We start from the raw sequence: 20,276 nt of genomic DNA, 5'->3' as shown, positions 1-20,276 counted from the left end.
CTTAGAAATGGTACAGGAGGGGAAAAGGCACCGGCCCGGCTGAGCCAGGTAGGGTGGCGAGACAGCGAGGCCGCCGGAGCAAATGCGTGGATGTTGTGGCTGGGTGCGGTTTGTTGCAGGAAGCAGCTGGTCCGTGGGTGTGTAAAGCATGGCCCTTTCTAATGCTAAGCGGATCTGAATTTGGTCAGTGCCTGGCTGGGAGAGCACCTGGGAAGCCCAGGGAACCTCCGTTCGTTCGTGTGGAGTGGGGTCCAAATGGGACATGGCGGGGCATACAGCGTTGTGGAAGGGATGCTTTTCAGCTCACGGACGGCAGCACGGTACAGTTTGGACGGCTGGCAGAGTGCCTACACAGCACCGTGTGTGGCTGTCTATGGGACCCTGCTGTGCTTCTGCCAAGAGGGTGCAGTGGGCTTGCTCGTGTGCAGTTCCGCTCTGGTTGTAGACCCGTTTGGGGCCGGGGAGGCAAAGTGCAGTGGGAGAATTGCGGTTGGCCTCACTTCCTAGAACATTAAGGCCAAGTGGCTGGATAATCAACGTTGGTGATAATGTGTGTTTCTGGTTCTATTTCACTTTTTTTTCTATTAAGTATTTCCAGACAACCTTTCAATGGTATTCCTGGGATGGTTTGCTAGAAAATGTGAACACAAAAAGATAAACAAATTAAAGGCCATGAAATCATAAAAGCAGTATATCTGTATTTTTAAAATTCAGGCTGGTCTGTGAACGTGGGTTGCATTGTGCTTGCCTCAAAGTGCAGGATGGTTGTTTCTGATTGTCTTAATGCCAATTGTGAAGCAAAGCTTTGGACTCTAGTGGGTGCTGTCATTGCACGGAAAATGTGAAGCCAAATGCCAGGAATTCTTTTTCCTCAGGCATTATTTTCCGTGCATGATTAACTGTACTTTTTGGAAATCCCTCTCTTTCTCAGTGCTACTGCCATTCCTATGGTTATATTTTGGGTCAGATCTGTACAGCTCTGTTCAGGTGCCGGTAATGGCTACTAACTTACGAGCTTTCTGAACACTCTGTGCATTGGTTTGAATTGTTTCTTGAGGGACAGCTGCTATCAGTGAAATATTGAGCTTTTGGAAGGACAAACAGAAAGGAGGTTAAAATGCAAATTTCATGGTTTTCTTCCCCTTTCAGGTGATATCTAGCCTTCATTATAAGCTGCCCAAATGGAACAATGCATTTAATTTCATTTATCACATTTCTTTGTTGCCTAATATGACAAACTCCTTGGTTTACAAAGTTTGCAAGCCTTAAAATAATCACATGTAATATAAAAACAGCTTATGTGCAAGCATATAAACAGACAGCAGACCCACATGCATATGCACATCTAAACAACAAAAAAATTGGCATTGGAATCTGAAAGGGTGCAATTGTTGTTGAGAACTTGGTGCAGAATTGGGGGAATGTGTAAATCTGTGAAAAATACACTTTAGAGAAACATTAAGTCTGTGGAGACACAAGACTTCAGCGGGTTCATAATTTGTATAGTATTGTGATTGGCCAGTATATTACAAATACCTCTTTTGCATTCCTAATAATCCAGTGCTTCCGTGGGGGCAGATAAGACAATTCTTTGTGCTGCTTCTGTCTGTAACCAGTGTCTGCTCTGAACCCGTTTGCTCTCACTGATGTCGTACTTACAAATGTGCCTGTCTCTTCCACCTCAGCATCTCCTCAGTATGACTTTCTTTCGTCTGCCCCAGGACACAATCCTCATCTGCTCTTTCATCTCTTCTCTCGCAGAGTCTGGCAACTCTTCTCTCACTTGTCTTCTCGTGTATCAGCTGTCTAGATTCCGGCATGTGAGCCCTTCTGTTTGACCTCTCGTGTATTCAGAAGAGTGGGACCAGTTAATTCCTCCCCACAAGCTACAGTTGGTAGGTGTGTGTTTGGCTATGCCATTAAAACCCCTGGCAGCTGTGTACACGTCCTCTGGAATCGTCTTCAGTTGAACTCATAAAAAGGCATTGCTCGTTTATGCTGTGTTATTTTAACAGTATACGGCTGTCAAACAGATGAATTGCCTACTATACTATATTCCCTCTGTTATAAATGTTTCTACTTTGATTTCTGTATTCTTTCACTTCGCTGCAGTATGTTTCTGTGAAATATTTCAGCTGTGTGTGTGATATGCTGAGGTATGAGATATTTTGTCCAAATAATGGGAGTTAGGGGAGGGCTTTCATTCATGGAACAGATAAGAAATGGTCTGGGATGTCGATTCCTGAACCCTGGAATGATCAATGTTGGAACACTTAAAATGTGCAAAACATGTTCTTTGAAAATGTCAGCACTTCACATTAACAAAACAATTATCATCTAAATTGACATGCTGCTGCTTGGATGATTCAGAAGACAGAATCCCAAAGCTGGAGTGCAGGCATCAGTATGAGATGTTTTATTTTCTGCTTATTAGACATATTACAATATATGCTCTATGTATTAATGCTAATGCAGTAAGAGGGATTCCGTCCATTTAGAGAGCCACATTTTTCTTTAACAAGTTAGTTTCTTACCTATCTGTCACTTGTCTCTGTAATAATACCTTTAATACAACTAGCATCTCTTCCAGTACTTTTTGTATATTTTAGGACTGGATTTTTGGTTACAGTGCTGAATAAATTTGTACCAACACTCTAAAGTGTTCTTTTTAATGGCCGCACCTTTTTCCATGTTCTCATGAGGTGTACACATGCTAAGTTTCAAATAACTTCCACTCTTGCTGCTTTCTGTCTTCCAGGGTTTGGCTGCCAATCTTTTGGCAGCGGCAGGAAGATCACCTACCATTTTCCTGTACTGATTAAGTAAATCATTCAGTTTTCCAAATAAAAGAACTTTCCTTGACCTGCTCCTCAGTGTGCGGTGAGGCTGGGCAAAGCTGGTGAGCGTCTTTCCCATTTCTCCTGTGTGTTTTGACTTTCCGGGGCAGTCTTGGGGGTTAGACAATACCTCCTTGGATACCTGTAATGCAGTTGCACCAGGTAGACTTTGTTCTCACCTCAGCTGAAGGAAGGTCTCCGTGTTGAGCTAAGAAGCCCTAAAGTGAGAAAAGTACCTGCCCATCTAAGGAGCAATCTGTGGCACACTTGAACCTGTATACGTCTGTTCATCTACCTTGTCGGCTTGGTTTTGGGTTCGGCAATGAGGAAAACTCTGTTCAGGGTACTGGTTTTTCCCACCTCTAATAATAGAATGAATGTACGGTGTTATTCCAGTTATAATGCTCGCTCTCTACTGATATGTGACCTTTTGTGCATAAAGCTGTGGAGACAGTCCATCTAATCCAACCTAGTCTTCTCTGACTGGCAGCTGCTCTTGGGTAGAGATCTTTCAAATCACTTGCTACTTATGGGCCATTAACTGGCTATCAGTCTGCCAGAATATGGTGTGGTGAGTATCTTTTGGCTCAGAAGAACCACTGTAGCAGCTGGTGGGGTGAAGTCTTGGAACGGGGCGATCAGCAAAGCAGTCAGACTTAACATGCTACAGAACAGTCACCGTTGCAAAACCCATCCTCCTGGGCAAAGCACTCCAGAGGCATGTGCTCCAGTGGTACGAACACCTCCGAGCGAAGCGTGTTCAGCTTGCTTGTAACTGCTGCATGACTCGGCCACATCAGGGTTTGGCTTGACATGCTGCAAACTGAGGGGGTTAACTTCCATGTCACGACAGTAATGGCCCGAGGAAAACCGTCTTTCTGTCCCTGCTGGTTAGTCCCCCTTGAGCCGTATCTCGGGGTGCGTTTGGGAAGTGTTTCTGGCTGGCCAATGCTAGTTTCGGGTTACAGAGGCACAGGTTATGTTACTGATGGCAACACCACATCTTGGAAAAGTTTGAGGAGTGCCTTTAGGTATCTGTTCCGAGCTCTCAACCTTCCTCCTCTCCTTAAACACCTGCTCACTTTAAAAAAGGATAGCACATAAACCTGGGCAGTATCCTGAAGTGTCATCTCCAAAGAAAAATCAAAGCAGACCTGAAACTTAGGGAGGGAGGGGAGAACCCCATTTCCTTGCTAGCCCAAATTTCTGTGTTGTGCTGTTTTGCATTGCAGTTTCGGCAGGTGAATGTAATTTCATACCACCCAGTAGTTGAAAGGTAGGTCACCCAGTATCCTTGGCTGAGGCTTGGGTCCCAGGTCTGCCTTGTACCTCCAAAATCTTAAATGTACCTTGTGAGAGCTGCAGGCGAACTTCTGGAGAGCTGTTCTGTGAGATGCAGATTGCTACAAATTGGGAGTAAACTGAGTGGCAAGTAGGATTTAGGGATACTTTTCCCACTTTGTTTACACAATAAAAAGATCTTGACCGAGGCTGCATGTACCACAAAGTTGCTTTGCACAGTCACAGAATTGGTTTGAAGGAAATAAAGTATGTTTTTTTTTGGGGGGGGAGTCTTTCCTTATGCAACTTCGCGAGGGAGGGAGCCAGGTCATTATTCAGATTTGGAGCATACTGAAAAAGAAACGTTAAGTTTGTCCCCTCAGCAGTTTCAAAATAAACAGTAAAAACAAGCTGCCAGAAATTTTGTCGGCTGCATTTTATTTTTTGTGCTCAGTGCAGAGAAAACTTGGGCCCTTTGCTTTTGGAATGCTTTTACTTGCACAGTTGTGCTGGTAGTTCTGCTGCTTGTTAAACGTGGAAGGAGCCAAACCTTGGGGTTGACTGCTCCAGGGATGCTCCTTAGCAGGTTATAGGAAAAAAAAATGAGGACTGGCTTAGGAGAGAAACAATGCCATTCTAGGATGCTTCACTACCTCTGCAATTTATTAAAATTCATGGCTATGTCTCCGTCAGGCACAGGAATTCTGGACTTCAGCAGAATCTAGTATGTCCCTGCTCATTCCTTTCTGCCCCACCAGTTCCCTTCAGCAAGTGCAGGGACCTGCCAGTTCCATATTGCAAGCAGGACCATTTATTTATTTAAAACATTTCTGTGCCGCCCCCATCGCAACAAAGCCTCGGGGCGGCTCACAACAAAAACAAAAGCATATAAAAATTATACAATAAAAATATTAAAGCCTGTGCATCTCGGCTTAAAAAAAAAAAAACCTGCATAATAAATTGACAATCTCACTTGACCATCACTAGCTCAAGTGAGATTTAGCACTGCACATGGCGAGGCCTAACCTTTTCTGGAGGGAGGCTGGCTGGTAGAGCTTTTCTGCTGGTTTTGGATCGCCCCGGAGCACCAAATCATAACTGAGCCTGTGGTGGGGGCTTCCTGGGCCACGCAGTGGGCAAGGGGGCGTCCTCCTTGGATTCTGCCCTTTGGGGACAGACCGGTCCTCGGAAGTGATGCGCTCCCTTGCAGGCATGTCCAAGGAGTTTGAGATGTCGGTGGACCCTGTACCTAAAACAACCGCAAAACTCTTGTTAGTAATTTCCAATAGTGCTCTATAAGGAAAACTGTCTGCATGGACAGTCTTAGTACCTATTACTGATAAACCCCTGCAACAGACAGATGAGTTTGCTTCCAGCGCTGATAGTGCAAGGAACAATCTTTCAGTGCCAAGAGGCAGTTCTGCAACCCAGAACTAGGTGTCTTCTTGCAAACGCTCGAGGAGTCTCTAATGCTGAATCATGTGCCGGCTTATCTGTACTGCCTGCCTGGCTCCCCTTTCTAGGGGAGCTTTGAAACCTGATGAGTCACTGCAGGGAGACAATGCTGCAGCTGCTTTTGCTTGCTGTTTTTGGAGAGTAGCTTGGGACTACCTAGTCCGCAGCTTTTCTCATCCTCTACCATTTCATTGCTACGCTGGCAGCCCCTCGGGTTGAGAAATCATTTAATTTTCTGCAGTAATTAAGTGTTTTCCTGGGTGCACGCACACAACATTAAAACATTTGTCTCTCTGCTCCTTTTTAACCCTTCTATGACACCAACAGTGCTTAGAGAAGTCTGATCTTTGGAGAACTGGATGCACGGGGCCAAGGCTACGCAATGCCAATGCCATGGAGGGATTGATGTCAATGGGAGGCTGTATTTTGGAGGAAAACGCAGTAGAAGAAATTCAGCTTTGCCCCTTGTCCCTACACTTCCAAATAGGGATCTCAGTGTATTGCTAAAGAGTCCTGAATTTTGGGGAGGATGTATGCTCAGGAGACCTATGTGCTTTATTCCTGATGCTGCCATCACGCCATGCTCGAAGGAAGCTACCACTGCTGAGGAACTATCAGCACAATGACTTACAGCCCTGCCAAGAATTTCACAGTCCATGTTCCACTTGCCTTTCACTAATGAAGAAAAGATCTTTAGCAGGGCTTGCCCGTATAGACTTTGCTGAGCAATCCGGACGTAAAGTGGTTGTGAAGATGTGGGCTGTGCGACCCCAGAGCCTTCCGTGTGTTCTGTAGTGTGTGTAAGCTTGTGAAGGCATCAGTTCTCTTAATACAGATTCCTAGATCTGTCCTGTCCTTGAAACATCCTCTTTCCTTTCCAAAAACGGAACCTTTATTTCCTCTGGCAGGATGCTGTCTGTAGTACGCACCAGATAGCATTCAGGAAGAGAACATTCTTGGGATATTTGCTGCGTAAAAAAACGGGCCCGTCCTTGCGAGCAGTATTTTTAGAGTCATTGACACCGTTGTCTTGGAATCCATTGAGCAAATTCCTCTTGGCTTGGTCCTGGACTTTGGCATTTAGTTTTCTGATGGTAATCTGGGTTTGAAACCTCCCCCTTTCCGTGTAGATGATTTTTTTTTTCTTTTACCACCCAGAGTGGGACTGTTTGTGCAATGGGGACTTCCTGGACTCTGCTGCTACATATTCTGGGAATCCAGTCTTCTGTTTTGTCTTTCTTCAACTGGCCCGCACCATATTTATTTGGAGTTCTGCCCTGCTTTGTCTCAGTGGTTCAGGGTGAGTCACAACTGTGCGTGATGCGATTCCATCGAGTGTTTTGACAGGCATGGATGAGAAAACACAAAACCAATGTTTTTTTTTTTTAATGACCAGAGCGCCATAAAACATGTAATGATCAGAATGCTATGTTATTCCTGTCAAGCTATATTTATTCGCCAGTGGATGATTTATTGCGTTTTTACTCTACTCTTCCTCTAAAAAATTGTGTTTTGAGTTGATACGCGTTGTTTCCCCTTCCTTTTTTATCCTCACAACAGCCTTGTGAAGTAGGTTAGGTTGAGGGAGAGGGATTTGGCCAAGTAACTTTGTGGCTGAGCAGGAATTTGGATCCATAGCCTTCCCGGATGTACCTCTTCTGCTTACGTAGCTTGAAACCTCACTTTACTCCAGTACTCGGCAAAAGAAGAAAACAGTTCCATCCCCCCATCTCAGCTCTGTTTTGTTTCCCGGCATTCAGATCTTACGTGAAGTACAGCACTTGGTTTAAGTCCAGCAACTCTCATCCACATCCTGAATGAAAAGCCATACTAGCAATTTTAAATCCCGAGGAGCACAGCTCTTAAAACAGAGCCAGTTCCTAATCTTTACCTTGAAATATGTCCATGAAAAGTGAGGCAGATACACTGAATGTGGGGCCGTCCAGTTGAGAGCAATGCAGAAAGGTTGATCCTTGCCTTCTCCGGCTGGTTTCTGATCGCAGCATAACATGAAGGGAGGGTCGGGGGCACATGGGAGAGGAATATAGGAAGTATTTCCCCTTTCCACCCATGGCTATTAGCCCTGTAGTTCCTCACTTGAGCCGGGAGACAGGAGTGACCCTGGCCAAGCGAAAATAATCTTGGAGATCCAATGGCAGAAAAGTCAGCTGTGGACAGAAGTGTGGGCTGATTGTCTGTTTAAAATAGACTCCCAGCACCGTAACTTTCTGCATGAGTGGAAGGAAAGTGGTTTTGCCTTCCATCATCCTTTTAAGCTTCCTGTTCTAGGTTTTGAACATGAGACTGCTTTTGAGGGGTGTTAAGTGCCTGGACGCGAGTCTGTCATGCACCACGGAGAGAAAAAATGGCAAAGTTACGGCAAGCTCGAGGTGCATATACCTTTCTGTGAGCTCAGTTCTCGGGCAGAAATGGTTCGCTTAGAGCGACCGTTTTGCTCAAGTGGGATGGAGCCTTGGTCTGGAAGACTGAGAAGTGAAAGGAGTCGGTCGCCGCATTTTCTAGGCGCCCCCCCCGGGCCATGGCTCAGCCTGCTGAAGTCCGGCCTGCGTGGTGCCACCGTGGCCGCCCTCCCATTTATCCGTGCCGCTCTCTACCGTAGCGGGTCCAGGCAGCCTCGCCACAGAGGTGAAAGCTAGCACCCCTCTGCAGAGCGATCAGGCCGCGTGCAAGAAATTGTCCAGTCACACACGTCCCTGATTGGCCTGAGAGTGCTGGTTTGAATAATGAACCTGTTAGTGTTGGGCACGGTGATTGGTTGGGCACTGCTGCAGTGAGAATGCAGCCTGGATGCTCGGGGCTTCTGCTCCTTGGATGTGCATTGGATGTGCTGGGGAGCCGGGGCTGGGCGAGACGGCCGCCTGGCGTGCCGGGCTCCGTCCTCTCGGCTGCCTCGGACCGGAGCCTCCCCTTTCCTCTGTCCGGGTCTCCTGCCATGCCCAGCATCTTGGCTTCTCGCTAGCGGGCTGGGGCTCTGGCTCCTGAGTCGGCTGCTTGGGAGGCCAGGCACGCAGCGGTTTCCACGGCGGGAAGCGGCTGCGGCAGTATGGGCTTCTGGCGTTGCTAAGACTCCCTCTCTCTGCGTCTCTCTCTGCACCCTCGCCTCTCTCCCAGCGCAGCTGCAGGGGCTCCCTCGCTAAGGTTCCCGCCGAGGGAGGAGCGATGCTGTGGTCTCTTTGGCGGTTTTTCTCTTGCCTTTTCTCCAAGGCTACCTGTCAGGGCCCTGCCGAGGCAAAAGAGAATGGAGCGAAAGAACTCCCAGCGCGCACTGCTGGGGACCAGGGGCCAAGGACACCGGGGAAGCTGGTCCACAAAGCAGCTGAGCCCTCCGAAAGGAGACCAGCAATTCTCCTGGTCGTTGGACCAGCAGAGCATTTCACGCAGGTAACCTTTTGTGGAAATCTGTCCTCTTGCACCAGGAAGCCCGTCCTAATCCAGGCTGGCATGTGGATGGGCGGGTTTGGTGGCTTGGACGGGGGCTTCATTGCTAGAACTTCCTGGGAGTGGCTGGGTGCGAGGGGGGGCAAACTAGCTAATGGTGGCTCTTTGAACGACTTTGATGGTCAAGTCAAGGCTCCGTGAGCACCAAACGCCTAGTCTGAATGTGGGAGGGTCTCCCATGCGTAGAGGCAAAAGCTCCTTTGCATCTTTTGGTAGAAGCGCAACCTGCAGAGTCTGAAACTTCTGGAGGTGTCGGGGAGGCGGAGGCAGCCTGCACAATAGATGCTGAACAAAGGTGAAGCTTTGAGCAAGCGCCAGAGGGAGGGGGCCCTTCGGTGTGGAGGAGGCTTAACTTGGATGCAATTCCGGGCTGTTGTTGTGCTGGGGGGCATACAGAGCAAGACCTTACATGCTGATCTGTTTTCAGAGAAGCCGTATAGGCTGAATATTTGGAGGGAGGAGGGAGGGAGGGAGAGCGAGCGAGCGAGCGAGCGAGCGAGAGAGCACATACCCTCCTCGTACCAGGAGTGCTGCCATGCAGGTGAATGTGGGGTGAGGGGAGCTTTTTGCTCTGCGGAGCGCCAGGCAAGATGTTCAGCAGTGAGCCCTCGATTCATCACGCACGCCGGAGAGCTCCCAGTCATTTTCATGTTTGGGCAATGTAATTTCAAAATTGCAGCTCTTATTTATTTATTTGTTTTTAAAAACATGTCTATGCCGCCCCCATCGCAACAAAACCTTGGGGCGGCTCACAAAGAATACATAAAACATAAATAATAATATAGCAATTAAAAGAAGAAAAAAAAGCAACAACAACAACATTTAAAAACCCTCGGTGCATTCTCGGCTAATTTTTTTTTAAATCCTAATTGATACAATGATTTAGCAATTAAAATAAGTTTTAAATAAAAAGGTCTTAGCCTGGTGCCGAAAGACAAATACCGAGGGAGCGTGGTGGGCAGCTCGCCCTCTCCTTGCCGTACTTGTGTCCCACCTGATGTGGCAGTGACACGTCTGAGCATCTGAGAGCAAGGATCACTTATAAGATGGAGGAATCAATTACACAGCGCTGAGGTGCCGTCCGGAACAGCTGGTATTCCTCAGCCGGCGCTCGGTGGGAAATGCTGTGAAGGTGCAGCTCCTTTTCCTGACGGAACCCGAAGAATCAGTCTTTCTACAGACCCAGGTGCTTGAGTGCATATCAGTCTGGAAAGGAATCAAGGCCCTAGGAAGATCATCAATTTTTACATGAGTGTGCGCACGGAGGGCGTGCTGTTCTCTAGGGACACACGGATTTGTGATCAAGCCATTAAGACCCCCCCCCCCACAAACAAATTGACAACTGTAAACTTCCAGGATTTCTGGGGCTGCTGAGAGTGTGGGGCAAGAAGGAAACTGAAGGTTTGGGGAGGGTTTAAAGACCAGGGATGGGTTTACTCAGACGTGGAGTGCTTTAAATGTATTGTAAGCGTGCTGGAGGGGGGCATGGGCGCCTGCTAGGTTAAACGCCCTTCCTTGCTCGAGGGAAGGGTTTCAGGAGGAGGATGAGACGCACTCTCCTGCTTCCTCGCCCCGATCCACCGGTAAAACGTGCCATTTGAGGCCAGATCCTGAACAGGTGGTTTGTTGGAGGAGGGGGGGGGGGGGGGGGTGCAGTGCAACCTCTTATTATAGGACCTGCTTGTGGAAGACCCTTAGGCTGTGCATGGTTGGACCAGCCTAAAAGGGCAGGTGGTGGGGGGGTATAAATATATATATTTTTAATGTGTGTTTTTCCAAAGTTGCTGTTCCCCCACTCCCCCCTTTGCAACGATGCCTCATTCCTCCTTAGTCTAAAGAATGGGGAACACAGGTTTTGGAAGGTCATTTGGTCAGTTGAGAACCCCAGACCTGCAAGGGGAAACCCCAGAGAAAATTGCTAGGAAAGATGGCTTTAGGGTTGTCCAATATTTGTTCAGCGCAAACCTCTGACCACACAGGTGAAGCAGAAACGTCTCAGTGGAATGGAAACGGGTTGCAAGTGTTATTGTCAAAGGAGAAAAATGCAAAGCATTCTATAAAATGTTATTGTTACCCCTGTCAGATAGAGGAAACTCTTCTGAACTAGCAGCCAACTTGCGTCTAAAACTCTGCGTCAGAATCCAAAAATGGAAGGTATTAATGTTTATTAAATTTGAATGCTTCCTTGAAAAACTTGAGCTGGAAATTCTCCACACTTAGACTGTGCAATTCTGGGAATGTTTGCTAGAATCTTTCCCACTGCATCATTTTTAGCTGGCAGAGCCTTAACGAATTTTTCAAACATTCCAGATTCTCCTTTCTAGCCGTGCCACAAGAACACAGACTGGAAAGTGGAACACTCTTTGGGATGTGAGTGAATTCAGGAGCTGTGATGGAGAAGGGAGCTGGATCATTTCATTTTTTTTAAGTGTTGGGGGAGGAAATGATGGAAGTAGTCTGTGTGCTATCTTGAAGGTTAGCTCCTTGAACGAGTCAGGCTTTGGAAGTCATGCGTTTGGCCTGTCTTCCAAACAAACGGTTCCCCAGACTCTGTCTGCATCAGCCTCCGGAGACCTTGCTGTGGATCTCCTCCTCCTCCTCCGTTACTCATTGTCGTGGTTGTTTTCTGCCTTTGTCCCTCTTGCAGGGTACAGAAGCCAAGGTGGCGTGCGCCTCCATCCCCCCCTCCCTTTTCAGCCCTAGTCGGCTGAGAGTGAGTGACTGGCCCAGAACCAGCTAGAGAAGCGTCGCGACTGAGAGCCAGTCCAGACGCGGACAGCTGCCCCACACCGGCTCCCATGAGGGTGCAGGAAGCAGGACCTCTTCTGCTGTGGCATCCAGGCTTCGGAGTACCCTGCCCAGGCAGCTTCAGCGAGCGTCGTCCTTTTCGGCTTTAGCCAGAGGGTAGGGCAAAGGGGTTTGGGCTTAGCTGTGGGCCCCCTTTGGCCGGCATTTGGTCCGTGCTTCGGTGTACATACCCTCGTTTGCTGTTGCTTTCTTCTTGATTTTTGCTCCTCGTTTCGTCGCTGGCCCTGTTGTGGCCCCACTCGGGTGCCTAGATTTGGTAAAAAGACGGAATATACGTGGTTTGGATAGAAGCATCGCCCATGTGTGCTGGAAAGCCATCTTTGCTCAGTGCTTGGCATCCTGGACTGGGACTCCAGAGACTTGGGTTCTGGTCCTTACCTGGCCAGCAAGCCCGCTGGGTGGTTTAGGCCAAAGTCATTGACATTCAACCTAACCTACTTCACAGGGTTGTTGTGCGGATAAAACGGAGAATAGGCGGAATGTGCAAGACACTTTGCGTTCCTTTCAAGAGGAAGGAAGGTGGACTGTAATCCTAATCTCCTCCTCCTCAACAAATATATGAATACATTTGATATAGTTGTGGGGCAGAGTGACCCCAAATATATGAATACATTTTATATAGTTGTGGGGCAGAGTGACATAGGAAGGGGTCCCCCCATCCCCCTCTGAAGCACTTTCTGGATAAAAGTGAGTGGCTTTCGCTTGGGTACAAGTTGGATTGCGGAATTGCTAGCCTGCTGCTCCCGTTCCCTCGGGAGACCAAATTCCCTTGGCACTGTTTGCTTCGTATTCTAAACTAGCCAAGGAGCACTTGCTAGGGATTGCTGGGAAAGCGGAGCAAGGGAGTGAAAACACCCCTGAAAAGCTTCAGGGATGCTTGGATCAGAAATTTGGCCTCCCTTGCTCTCTTCCACGGGCTAATGCAAAGCACTGTCCCCCAGGGCAGACTCATACAAAGGCCTTAATTGTTATAAAACTCTTCCTTCATCTATGCTTACCTCAAACAGCAGAGTTCCTGTGGTTCACAGTCTGGAGCTTTGAAAGGACAAGGAGCGCCCTCCCCCTTGAGAGCCTTTGCAACGCTTCTCTGAGGTCTCCCCTCAATTAAAATATAGCCAGTGGCTCTAAGAGGAGAGGGGCTTTTCAGCAGCCACCCCACAATTCTGGAATGGCTTCTTCCGCGTGCCTGGCATTCGCATTATATCTTTTATTTTCCCAGGCCCTTTAAAACTGTCCTTTATGCCGTGTGGTTAGGCTATTTCATACGCTGTATTGTTCTTTTTACTTCTTTGCTCCCTCCTTCCAGCTCTTCAGGGCAGTGCTGTGTGGTTCTCCTCTCTTCGTTTCCAGATGACTTGGCTCGGTTTTATAGTTGTGTGTGTGTCTTGCATTATAATTGTTTTTATGTAATTGTGGTGTTTGATGTTAATATTGGTTTGTTTTACTTGGGTGCTGTCCTGGAAACTATTGTTACATGGTAGCTTATGAACTAGTTAAAGCAGTCGGTGGGGCTCATTTTCCATGTAGGGAAAGCATCGCTTTAAATGAGGTTCAATCAATGTATCATCCCTGATCAAGAATGCAGACTGCTTTTTTCCTGTGCCTTTTTCTCCTGGTGAGCATGGCTTTGGTTTGCAGATCTGGTTCGCCGAGAGAGCAGCAAGCTGGAGAACCCTGTTTAGACATATGCTGATCAGTTCCTACACGGAGCACCCCAGTTTTATTTGACCACACCATAAGTGGAATGTCAGAAATGCTGGCTTTTGGTGACACGTGAGCTGTCCCGAGGTGTCTCTTGGTCTGAGGCAAATGCACCTGGGAATCATCTTCTCAGTTACAGTCAAATAAACTGGAGCCGCTTCACCTTTTCAAGGGCAGCGGTAATGTTTGGCCAGAGCAAGAGTAGCGGGTGCTCCGTTCTTCGCTTGCCAGCTCATGAGTCAGCATCTGCTCGCTTTCAGCACCTCTGTTTGTTCTCTTGTGATGTGCTGGCTGACCCCGATGGGATCACAAGTTTGTTTGTTTAGGGTATTTGTATGCCGTCCTTTGCGAGAGCCTCAGGACGGCTTACCCAAATAAAATTCCAAGATCTAACATAACAAATTAATTAATGACCCACTCTGGCTGCAATTAAAATATGATGATAAAATTCAATATTAAAACTTATTAAAATATTGATGAAATAAAAAGGTCTTAACCTGGCGCCGAAAAACAAATAACGACGGCGCCAGGCGGACCTCTCTGGGGAGCGCATTCCACAGTCAGGGTGCCACCGCAGAGAAGGCCCTCCTCTGGGTACTCTGTCTCCTAATGTCTTTCACAGAGGGTTCCCGGAGGAGGGCTTCTGCTGCCGATCGCGGGGCGGGAGGGCAAATAGGGAAGCAGGCGTTCCTTTAGGTATCCTGGTCCCAAGCCGTTTAGGGCTTTATAGGTCATAACCAGCACCTTGAATTGAGCCCAGACTTCGATGGGAAGCCAGTGGAACTGATGGAGGACTGGGGTGATATGAGAATAACCGGGATGCTTTGGATACTGAGGTTTGATGAGCCATGAGCAAATGAGCACAATGCAATTACGTTCCATAGTCCAGCAAGAGATGGGCTTGTTTACCCTTACACTTCAGTGGGCTTTGCGGCAGCGGTGGCTGTGGGACGCCCTGGGCGCAAGACGGGTTTTCTCCCCAGGGTCCACTGTGTCGGCTCACAGCCTTTGCATTCAGTCGATTCCAGTCATCGGCATTATTTTGTAGAGACGGCAAATGCGTTCACTTTTGGAGCTGCTGCTGCTGCCGTGTATGAAGTTTTCCTTTTCAGTCACCCGTCCTTGTGCCTCCATTTAAACTGCTCGTCGTCTGCAGGGTGAAATTAGATGTTCTTTGCTGTGGGCTGCGTCTAACTTAAGCTTCCCCTGTTCAGCGGGCCTGCTTTAAATAGCACATATTTAAAGCCCCTGTTCGCACGGCACAGCAGCTCCTTGCCTTTCTGGATAATCATAAACCAAGTTCAGATTGAGAAGCAGCAGCTTTGGTATATGCATCACTAGGGTAGCTTAGCAGCTCACAATTGCCTTGCTGTCTGAAGGTGCTTCCCGGCACAGTAGGAAAGGACATCCTGAGTGTACCTCCACCAGTTTTATTTAAAACTTGTTGGCCTTTTCCACCATGGTTTGGCTGTCACCGGGCTTGTGGGCTCGCCGTCACCTTTGTTCCATCACTCACCGCAGGGAGCCCATAACTAGCTTGGAATCCAGAACCGGAAACCCAGCTGCAGGCTTCGGTTCTGGTTTTGAAGCCACCTGCATTGCTTGTGGCAGGTCTGTCGCAGGACCATCAGGTGGCTTGGGAACTCCCTCACAGCCAGTGTAGAAAGGACTGTGCCGGGTGCTTCTCCGAGGCAGGGCAAGCAGCCAGGGCAGGGGGAGAGCAAAGAGGCCAGGCAGCAAGATGTCCTCAGCCACCTCCAGCTGCTTTCCCTTCTCCTGCCACACACCCTTTGAAGCCCATCTAGCAAAAATACGGAGTTCGGAGGACGGGGGGACGAGGATTGCCAGCGGTTCTGTTCTGCTTCAGCCCAACACTCAAGGGAACCTCGGCACTCCTGGGCTCCGGGGTGCATTCCATAGGAATGTGCCCTCAGATAGCTTTCCGTAACGGAGGGAGGATCCGGAGAGTGGACCTAAGGAATGTCTCGAAGGGCCACATCACAGTGCTCTGGGTTGCCCGAGCTTGGGCTAAAATTGGCCCGTTTTCCAGAGACTGAATGCAGACTGTGCTGGTGTTGCAGCTTCCCTCTGGCAGAGAAGGGGGATCGTGTTGCCGCCGGCCGGCCGGCCATGACTCTGGTGCTGCGGCGTCCTTGAGTCACCGCCGTGCATCAGTGCTGGGTAGCCCCTGGCCCTTCGGGCATCGCCTGACTGCAGCAGCTTCATCTGCCCTGATCGTTGGCCCTGCTGGCGCGGGGGTTTTGGGCTAGCTCACTGCTTGGTATTCATGGGGGCCATCTGGTAAGCTCACACGCAGCAGGGACCGGCGGGGCTGAAGGTGAGGCCTGGGCCCCCCCCAGGGCAGTTCCGGGCCTCTTTCCCAAATGCTCAGCTTTGGGACACTGGATAACTGCATCTGTCTGTGTAGTTTCTGCTTCTCTCCTCCTCCTCTTTCTGTACACGGACACACAGAGACACACGTGTATATACGCACAAGCTCACCGTCAGCTGCTGTGCAGCCAAGCCACTGCAACGTGGGCCCGCCTCACCCGCAGCGCTCTTCTTTTTCAGATTTGAGCCCACCACCCATCCAAAATGCCTTTGGAGGCTTCTCTCTCGATGTTTGGTCCCCTGCTTGTGTGGTGGTCGCACAGGGCGGCCACAGCTCCCCTCGGATCTGCGTGCTGCCTGGTAGCGGACTGGGCACCAAAGCACAGTAGCTCTGAGATTCCGGGTGCTGGTCCCATTACTGAAGGGGTGCAGCCCGCTGTCTCTGCACAAGCAAGGGGCCTTGGCTTTTTCCAGCTCCTGGCTTTTTCCATCTTTGGGTCCTTTTGGCCAAGCAGCTTGCTGTGGTTAAAATTGCATAATGCTGCCAGAGGCAAGTCAAGCATACTGCAGTTTGAATGAGAAAGTGCCGTCTCTGAGCCCGGAGGGGCTGGGCACCCTCCCAAGCGTTCGCTGTTTAGCTGTCTAACGGCTGTCTCCAGCTTAACTCTGATTTCTCAGAGCTGGCAGACCTACCCTGAGAGGAGGCAGAGTGGCCAGACAGCTTGGGGAGAGCGCTCCGGGGAGGTTAGGAGTACGTGGGGAAGCTGAGCTGCCTTGCTTTTCTTTTCCTTCTCTTTTAACTAGTCCCGCCCGCTGCAGCTGATCTCTAAGAGGATCTGGATTTTGAGACCGGATCCTGTTTTGTGTGGAGACAGACGTCAGAGAAGGGGAATAGGTTAAGTCTGGTTAGGTAACAGAAATAAAAGGCCACAGTTGGTAATGCAATTAAAAAGTCTGTGGGGGAAACGGGATGCCCAAATGCCGGTAAAGCAGCATGCTGGATTGGCGAAATCCGCCAACCTGTGGCAGGGTCACAAGCCAGCCATCATGTGATGACAAGGTCGAGTTAAACGCTGCCCATATCACAAGGAGGGGAGATGGGGTGGGCATTTGCTTCCCTGTGACTTTCACTGGGAGTCATACGAATGGCTACCCAAGTCCCGAGACAAAATATTCCCAGTGTAACAGATTCGCTGCCACCTGGAATGACTGGGGAAAAATAGACTCACATGCCAAGGACAAAGAGTTGTCTGAAGGCACAATCCTATGCATGTTAAGACGAGGAACAGCCTGGGACTCCCAGCAGTCTGTAGGACTTTCCTCTCGCTAAACACGCATAAGATTGTTCCTAAGTATCTTATGGACGGATGCATATGAGGTTCTAATTTCAATCCGTGGTGGTTCTTTGTGCTGTGTTAAAACAGTGCTTGTTCTGAGATCCTGAGCAACCGATTTGTGTGGCCTTCTGTCCTGATGAATGTTCTTTGCCACCTGTTGAGTTACGCTGGATGTTCTTCCTTCTCAGGAAGTCGAATTCTGCTTCTGCTCTGGCGAGGCTGAAATTCCACAAAAGGCCACTCGCAGCCTCGTCTGGGACTCGTTGGAAGAGCTTTGGACAAAGTCTGTGTGCTGGCCCTGGGTTTCACACCTTGCTGAAGTCCCTTGTGTGCTGTCGATTTTTTGAGACTGTCCCTAGAAATGCTTGCTCAGAGTTAGTTGGCGCACAGGTGGCTGGAAATGCTTTTCCTGTTTTTCATCTCGAATTAAGCCGCTTTACTGGATGAGCACACAAGCCATGGAGACTTAATTAAACTTTAATTTGTCAGGATTTATTACACTATCGTGTTTTTCCACAGTGTGCAGGCTCCGTCTTTCCTGCATAATGTGCTCCTCTGGAGTCGTTCTGTCAAGCAGCAGTTCTTAACAAGTGTACTACCCTTTATGTTCAAGACGGACTCTGAAGCCTCATTTAGAAGACTGGCCCAATATTGTTCTAATATCACCTTCCACCCTGAAGGAGGCTTTATTCAGGGTGTCCAGCAGCACCAATTTTTATGACCTGTTCAGCGACCAAGTATACCCAGAGCTGGTCATGATGACCTTCCTGAAGCCAAGAAGGGAACATTTCTTTCTGCGCCTCTCCAAGGAGATTCTTTGCTGCAGAGGAGAGCTGCTTAGGAATGAAGACACCTGCATTGGCTGGGTTTGGACAACATGATAACCCATGAGTTGCCCAAGCCCAGCAGGCTTCCCGTGGGTTAATTAACCCATGGGGACGTAGTGGGTCTTCTGAACCCACTCTGAGCCAAAATTAAGAGGTGTTTGAACTGAGCAGCGAAAATGCCTTGTCCGTGTGATCAAAGGACTCCAGCTAAGGGGGGCAGGCCTGGATCCCGCCACTGGACTCCTCACTAAGGGGCACAGGACTGGATCCCGCCTGCTGGTGATGGTGCTTGGCAGTTGCTTTACTGTCACACAGGGGCAGTTTAGGTGGAAGGGGGTCTGGTTTCCTTTGAGAGTCACCAATTTTAGAAAGGAGTGGTGTAGTCAGTAGGCCCAGGGATGGAGATTAAGAAGTTGGAGATGAAACGTCGCTTGTTTGTTTGTTTTCTCAACTTTACTCCGAGAGCGGAGCTCAACAATACTGCAGTGCAGATGAAAAACAAAACCCGAATTAAAATGCTGCATAAAAACAGATCCACTGGAAGAAACCAATCTTGCCTGCAACTTTATGCTTAAGGCAGCTGTTGAGCTTCTTTCAGCCAAGTGCCACATTTTATTTTGGAGAGACACGCGTGGCCACATCCCATTGCTGGGTGGGGCCAGGGCGAGCTGGAATCCCCTCCCCAGCATATTTAAGTTTAAAGTTCTTCTTACCAGTCACTCACCCTTAGGAGAGGCTTTTCACCCTTTGGGGATGGGAAGAAAACTACACAAAGGCCGCCGGTTCAGTGATGGGGAGAAAGAGTGCAGTGGCCATGGGAAGGGGGTATGGCCCTCGGATAATCCTGCTGGGCTGGTTTTGGCCTGCAGATGGGAGGTTCCTCACCTGTGATCCAGAAAGGCCACAATGAGGAAGGTGGAAAGTATGCAAGAAGAAGCTCCTAGCGTTTGTGCACTACACACTTAAGAAAAACCAGAATAGTTCCCAATTCTGATATTTCCCAGGTGATATTAAATGGAAGGAAACTGGCTGGAGTGCGGCAAATTGTGCGAGGGCCATGGAAATACGTTCTGAGCAAGCAGAAGCTGGGAGTTGCACATCTGAACGCCAGCACTGCTGAACTCTGCGCTGGAGGTATGGCAGGAGCAGCCGCTCTGACTGGCTGGACCTCATCCTGGTGGGATGGATGCCCTGCTCTCCGGTTGCAAGTGGCTGCTCTTATGTAAGGCGGGTGCTTCTGGGCCTCAGACCTCCGGGTCCAGCTCATCATTTCTTGCGTTCCTCGTTCCCGCCCCCCCTCGGCATCCATCCAGCTCGGTGCGCGAGCCCTGATAGGCAGCTCCTGGGTCAGAGAGTTCCTCTCCAGCCCTGCTATCTGAGACGGCTTTTAAGTGGCCCGAGGTGACTTTTTCGTGGAGGCTGCAAGTGCTCTTGGCACCTCCTTCGTGCAGAGCATGAGCTGTGTCACTTCACGGCTATTTCTGCCTGCAGTCTTGTAAAGCGGCTAATTAACCTGCCTGCAAAATCGTGCCTCTGGAATAGGTCTTTTTTCGTCCTCCGCCACCCCTTTCGACCCAAGGGCTGCAAACTGTGCAGAACACTCTGTGCCCATGCACTGGGCCTAACCCAGCACTATGTTACTTCGTGGGTGGCGTCCTCATTTCCGTGTTGCATTCACAATGGCGGGTTGCAAATTGCACCCTTTAAGTGGAGTTTAACACTTGACTAAGGCATCCTAGCTGAACGATAATCAGAATGTGGTTCTGATCTAAAGGAAACACGCCCGACTGTTTGTGCAGTGCTGGGTACAGTGAGCTGCATGCGATATGCGTCAGTAGCGGCATGGAGACCTTGAGTTGTCCGGCCTCAGCAAGGGTGATTTTCCTCAAGGAAAAAGAAGTCCGTATGCTTGTTTAACACACTCGTCAGGGTAGGTGTCCCAGGCCTTCGTTTCCACCTCCTGTTGAACAAACCTCTTGAGCCTTACTTGGCACCAGGGACAAGATGCTAAAGCCATAGTGTGCCAGCTCCGCAGGCGGGGCCCCTTCAGTGGTGGCACCTGCTTTCGCGGACCGTCCTTCTGCAGGAAAGGCGCTTGGTTCCATTGGCGGGTCGGACGCAGCAGCTCTCGAGGCACGGGCGTTTCAGAGGGAACTCGGGACTGCAGAATATCGCTTGCCCAGTGACTTGGTGAGGTCTCTCTGTCGCTGCGGCCACATTCGTCATGGGAGAGCCGAGCA

General features: G+C 49.3%; 1 protein-coding gene across 6 annotated transcripts in view; it reads left to right on the top strand.

The window, feature by feature from the left end:
- Nucleotides 1-20,276, top strand: part of SLC25A25 (solute carrier family 25 member 25) — a 38,430-nt gene that overhangs the window by 3,838 nt on the left and 14,316 nt on the right. Inside the window, exons 1-2 of one of the 6 annotated variants that reach the window (XM_044439787.1) lie at nucleotides 6,685-6,873; nucleotides 8,706-8,975. The exons of 1 other annotated variant lie outside the window; for it this stretch is intronic. In XM_044439787.1, the coding sequence (XP_044295722.1) occupies nucleotides 8,754-8,975 (222 nt within the window). In that variant the 5' untranslated portion in view covers nucleotides 6,685-6,873; nucleotides 8,706-8,753. Of the gene's footprint in view, nucleotides 1-6,684; nucleotides 6,874-8,705; nucleotides 8,976-11,078; nucleotides 11,187-20,276 lie in introns of those variants that run through there. 4 more of the 6 variants (XM_044439784.1, XM_044439782.1, XM_044439788.1 and 1 more) reach the window with 4 other exon arrangements.

Source organism: Varanus komodoensis, unplaced genomic scaffold (genome assembly GCF_004798865.1).
Source record: "Varanus komodoensis strain SLA01 unplaced genomic scaffold, ASM479886v1 scaffold36, whole genome shotgun sequence".
Taxonomy (NCBI): domain Eukaryota; kingdom Metazoa; phylum Chordata; class Lepidosauria; order Squamata; family Varanidae; genus Varanus; species Varanus komodoensis.
Note: the sequence above shows the minus strand (reverse complement) of the source record. Positions and strands in the feature narration are given on the sequence as shown.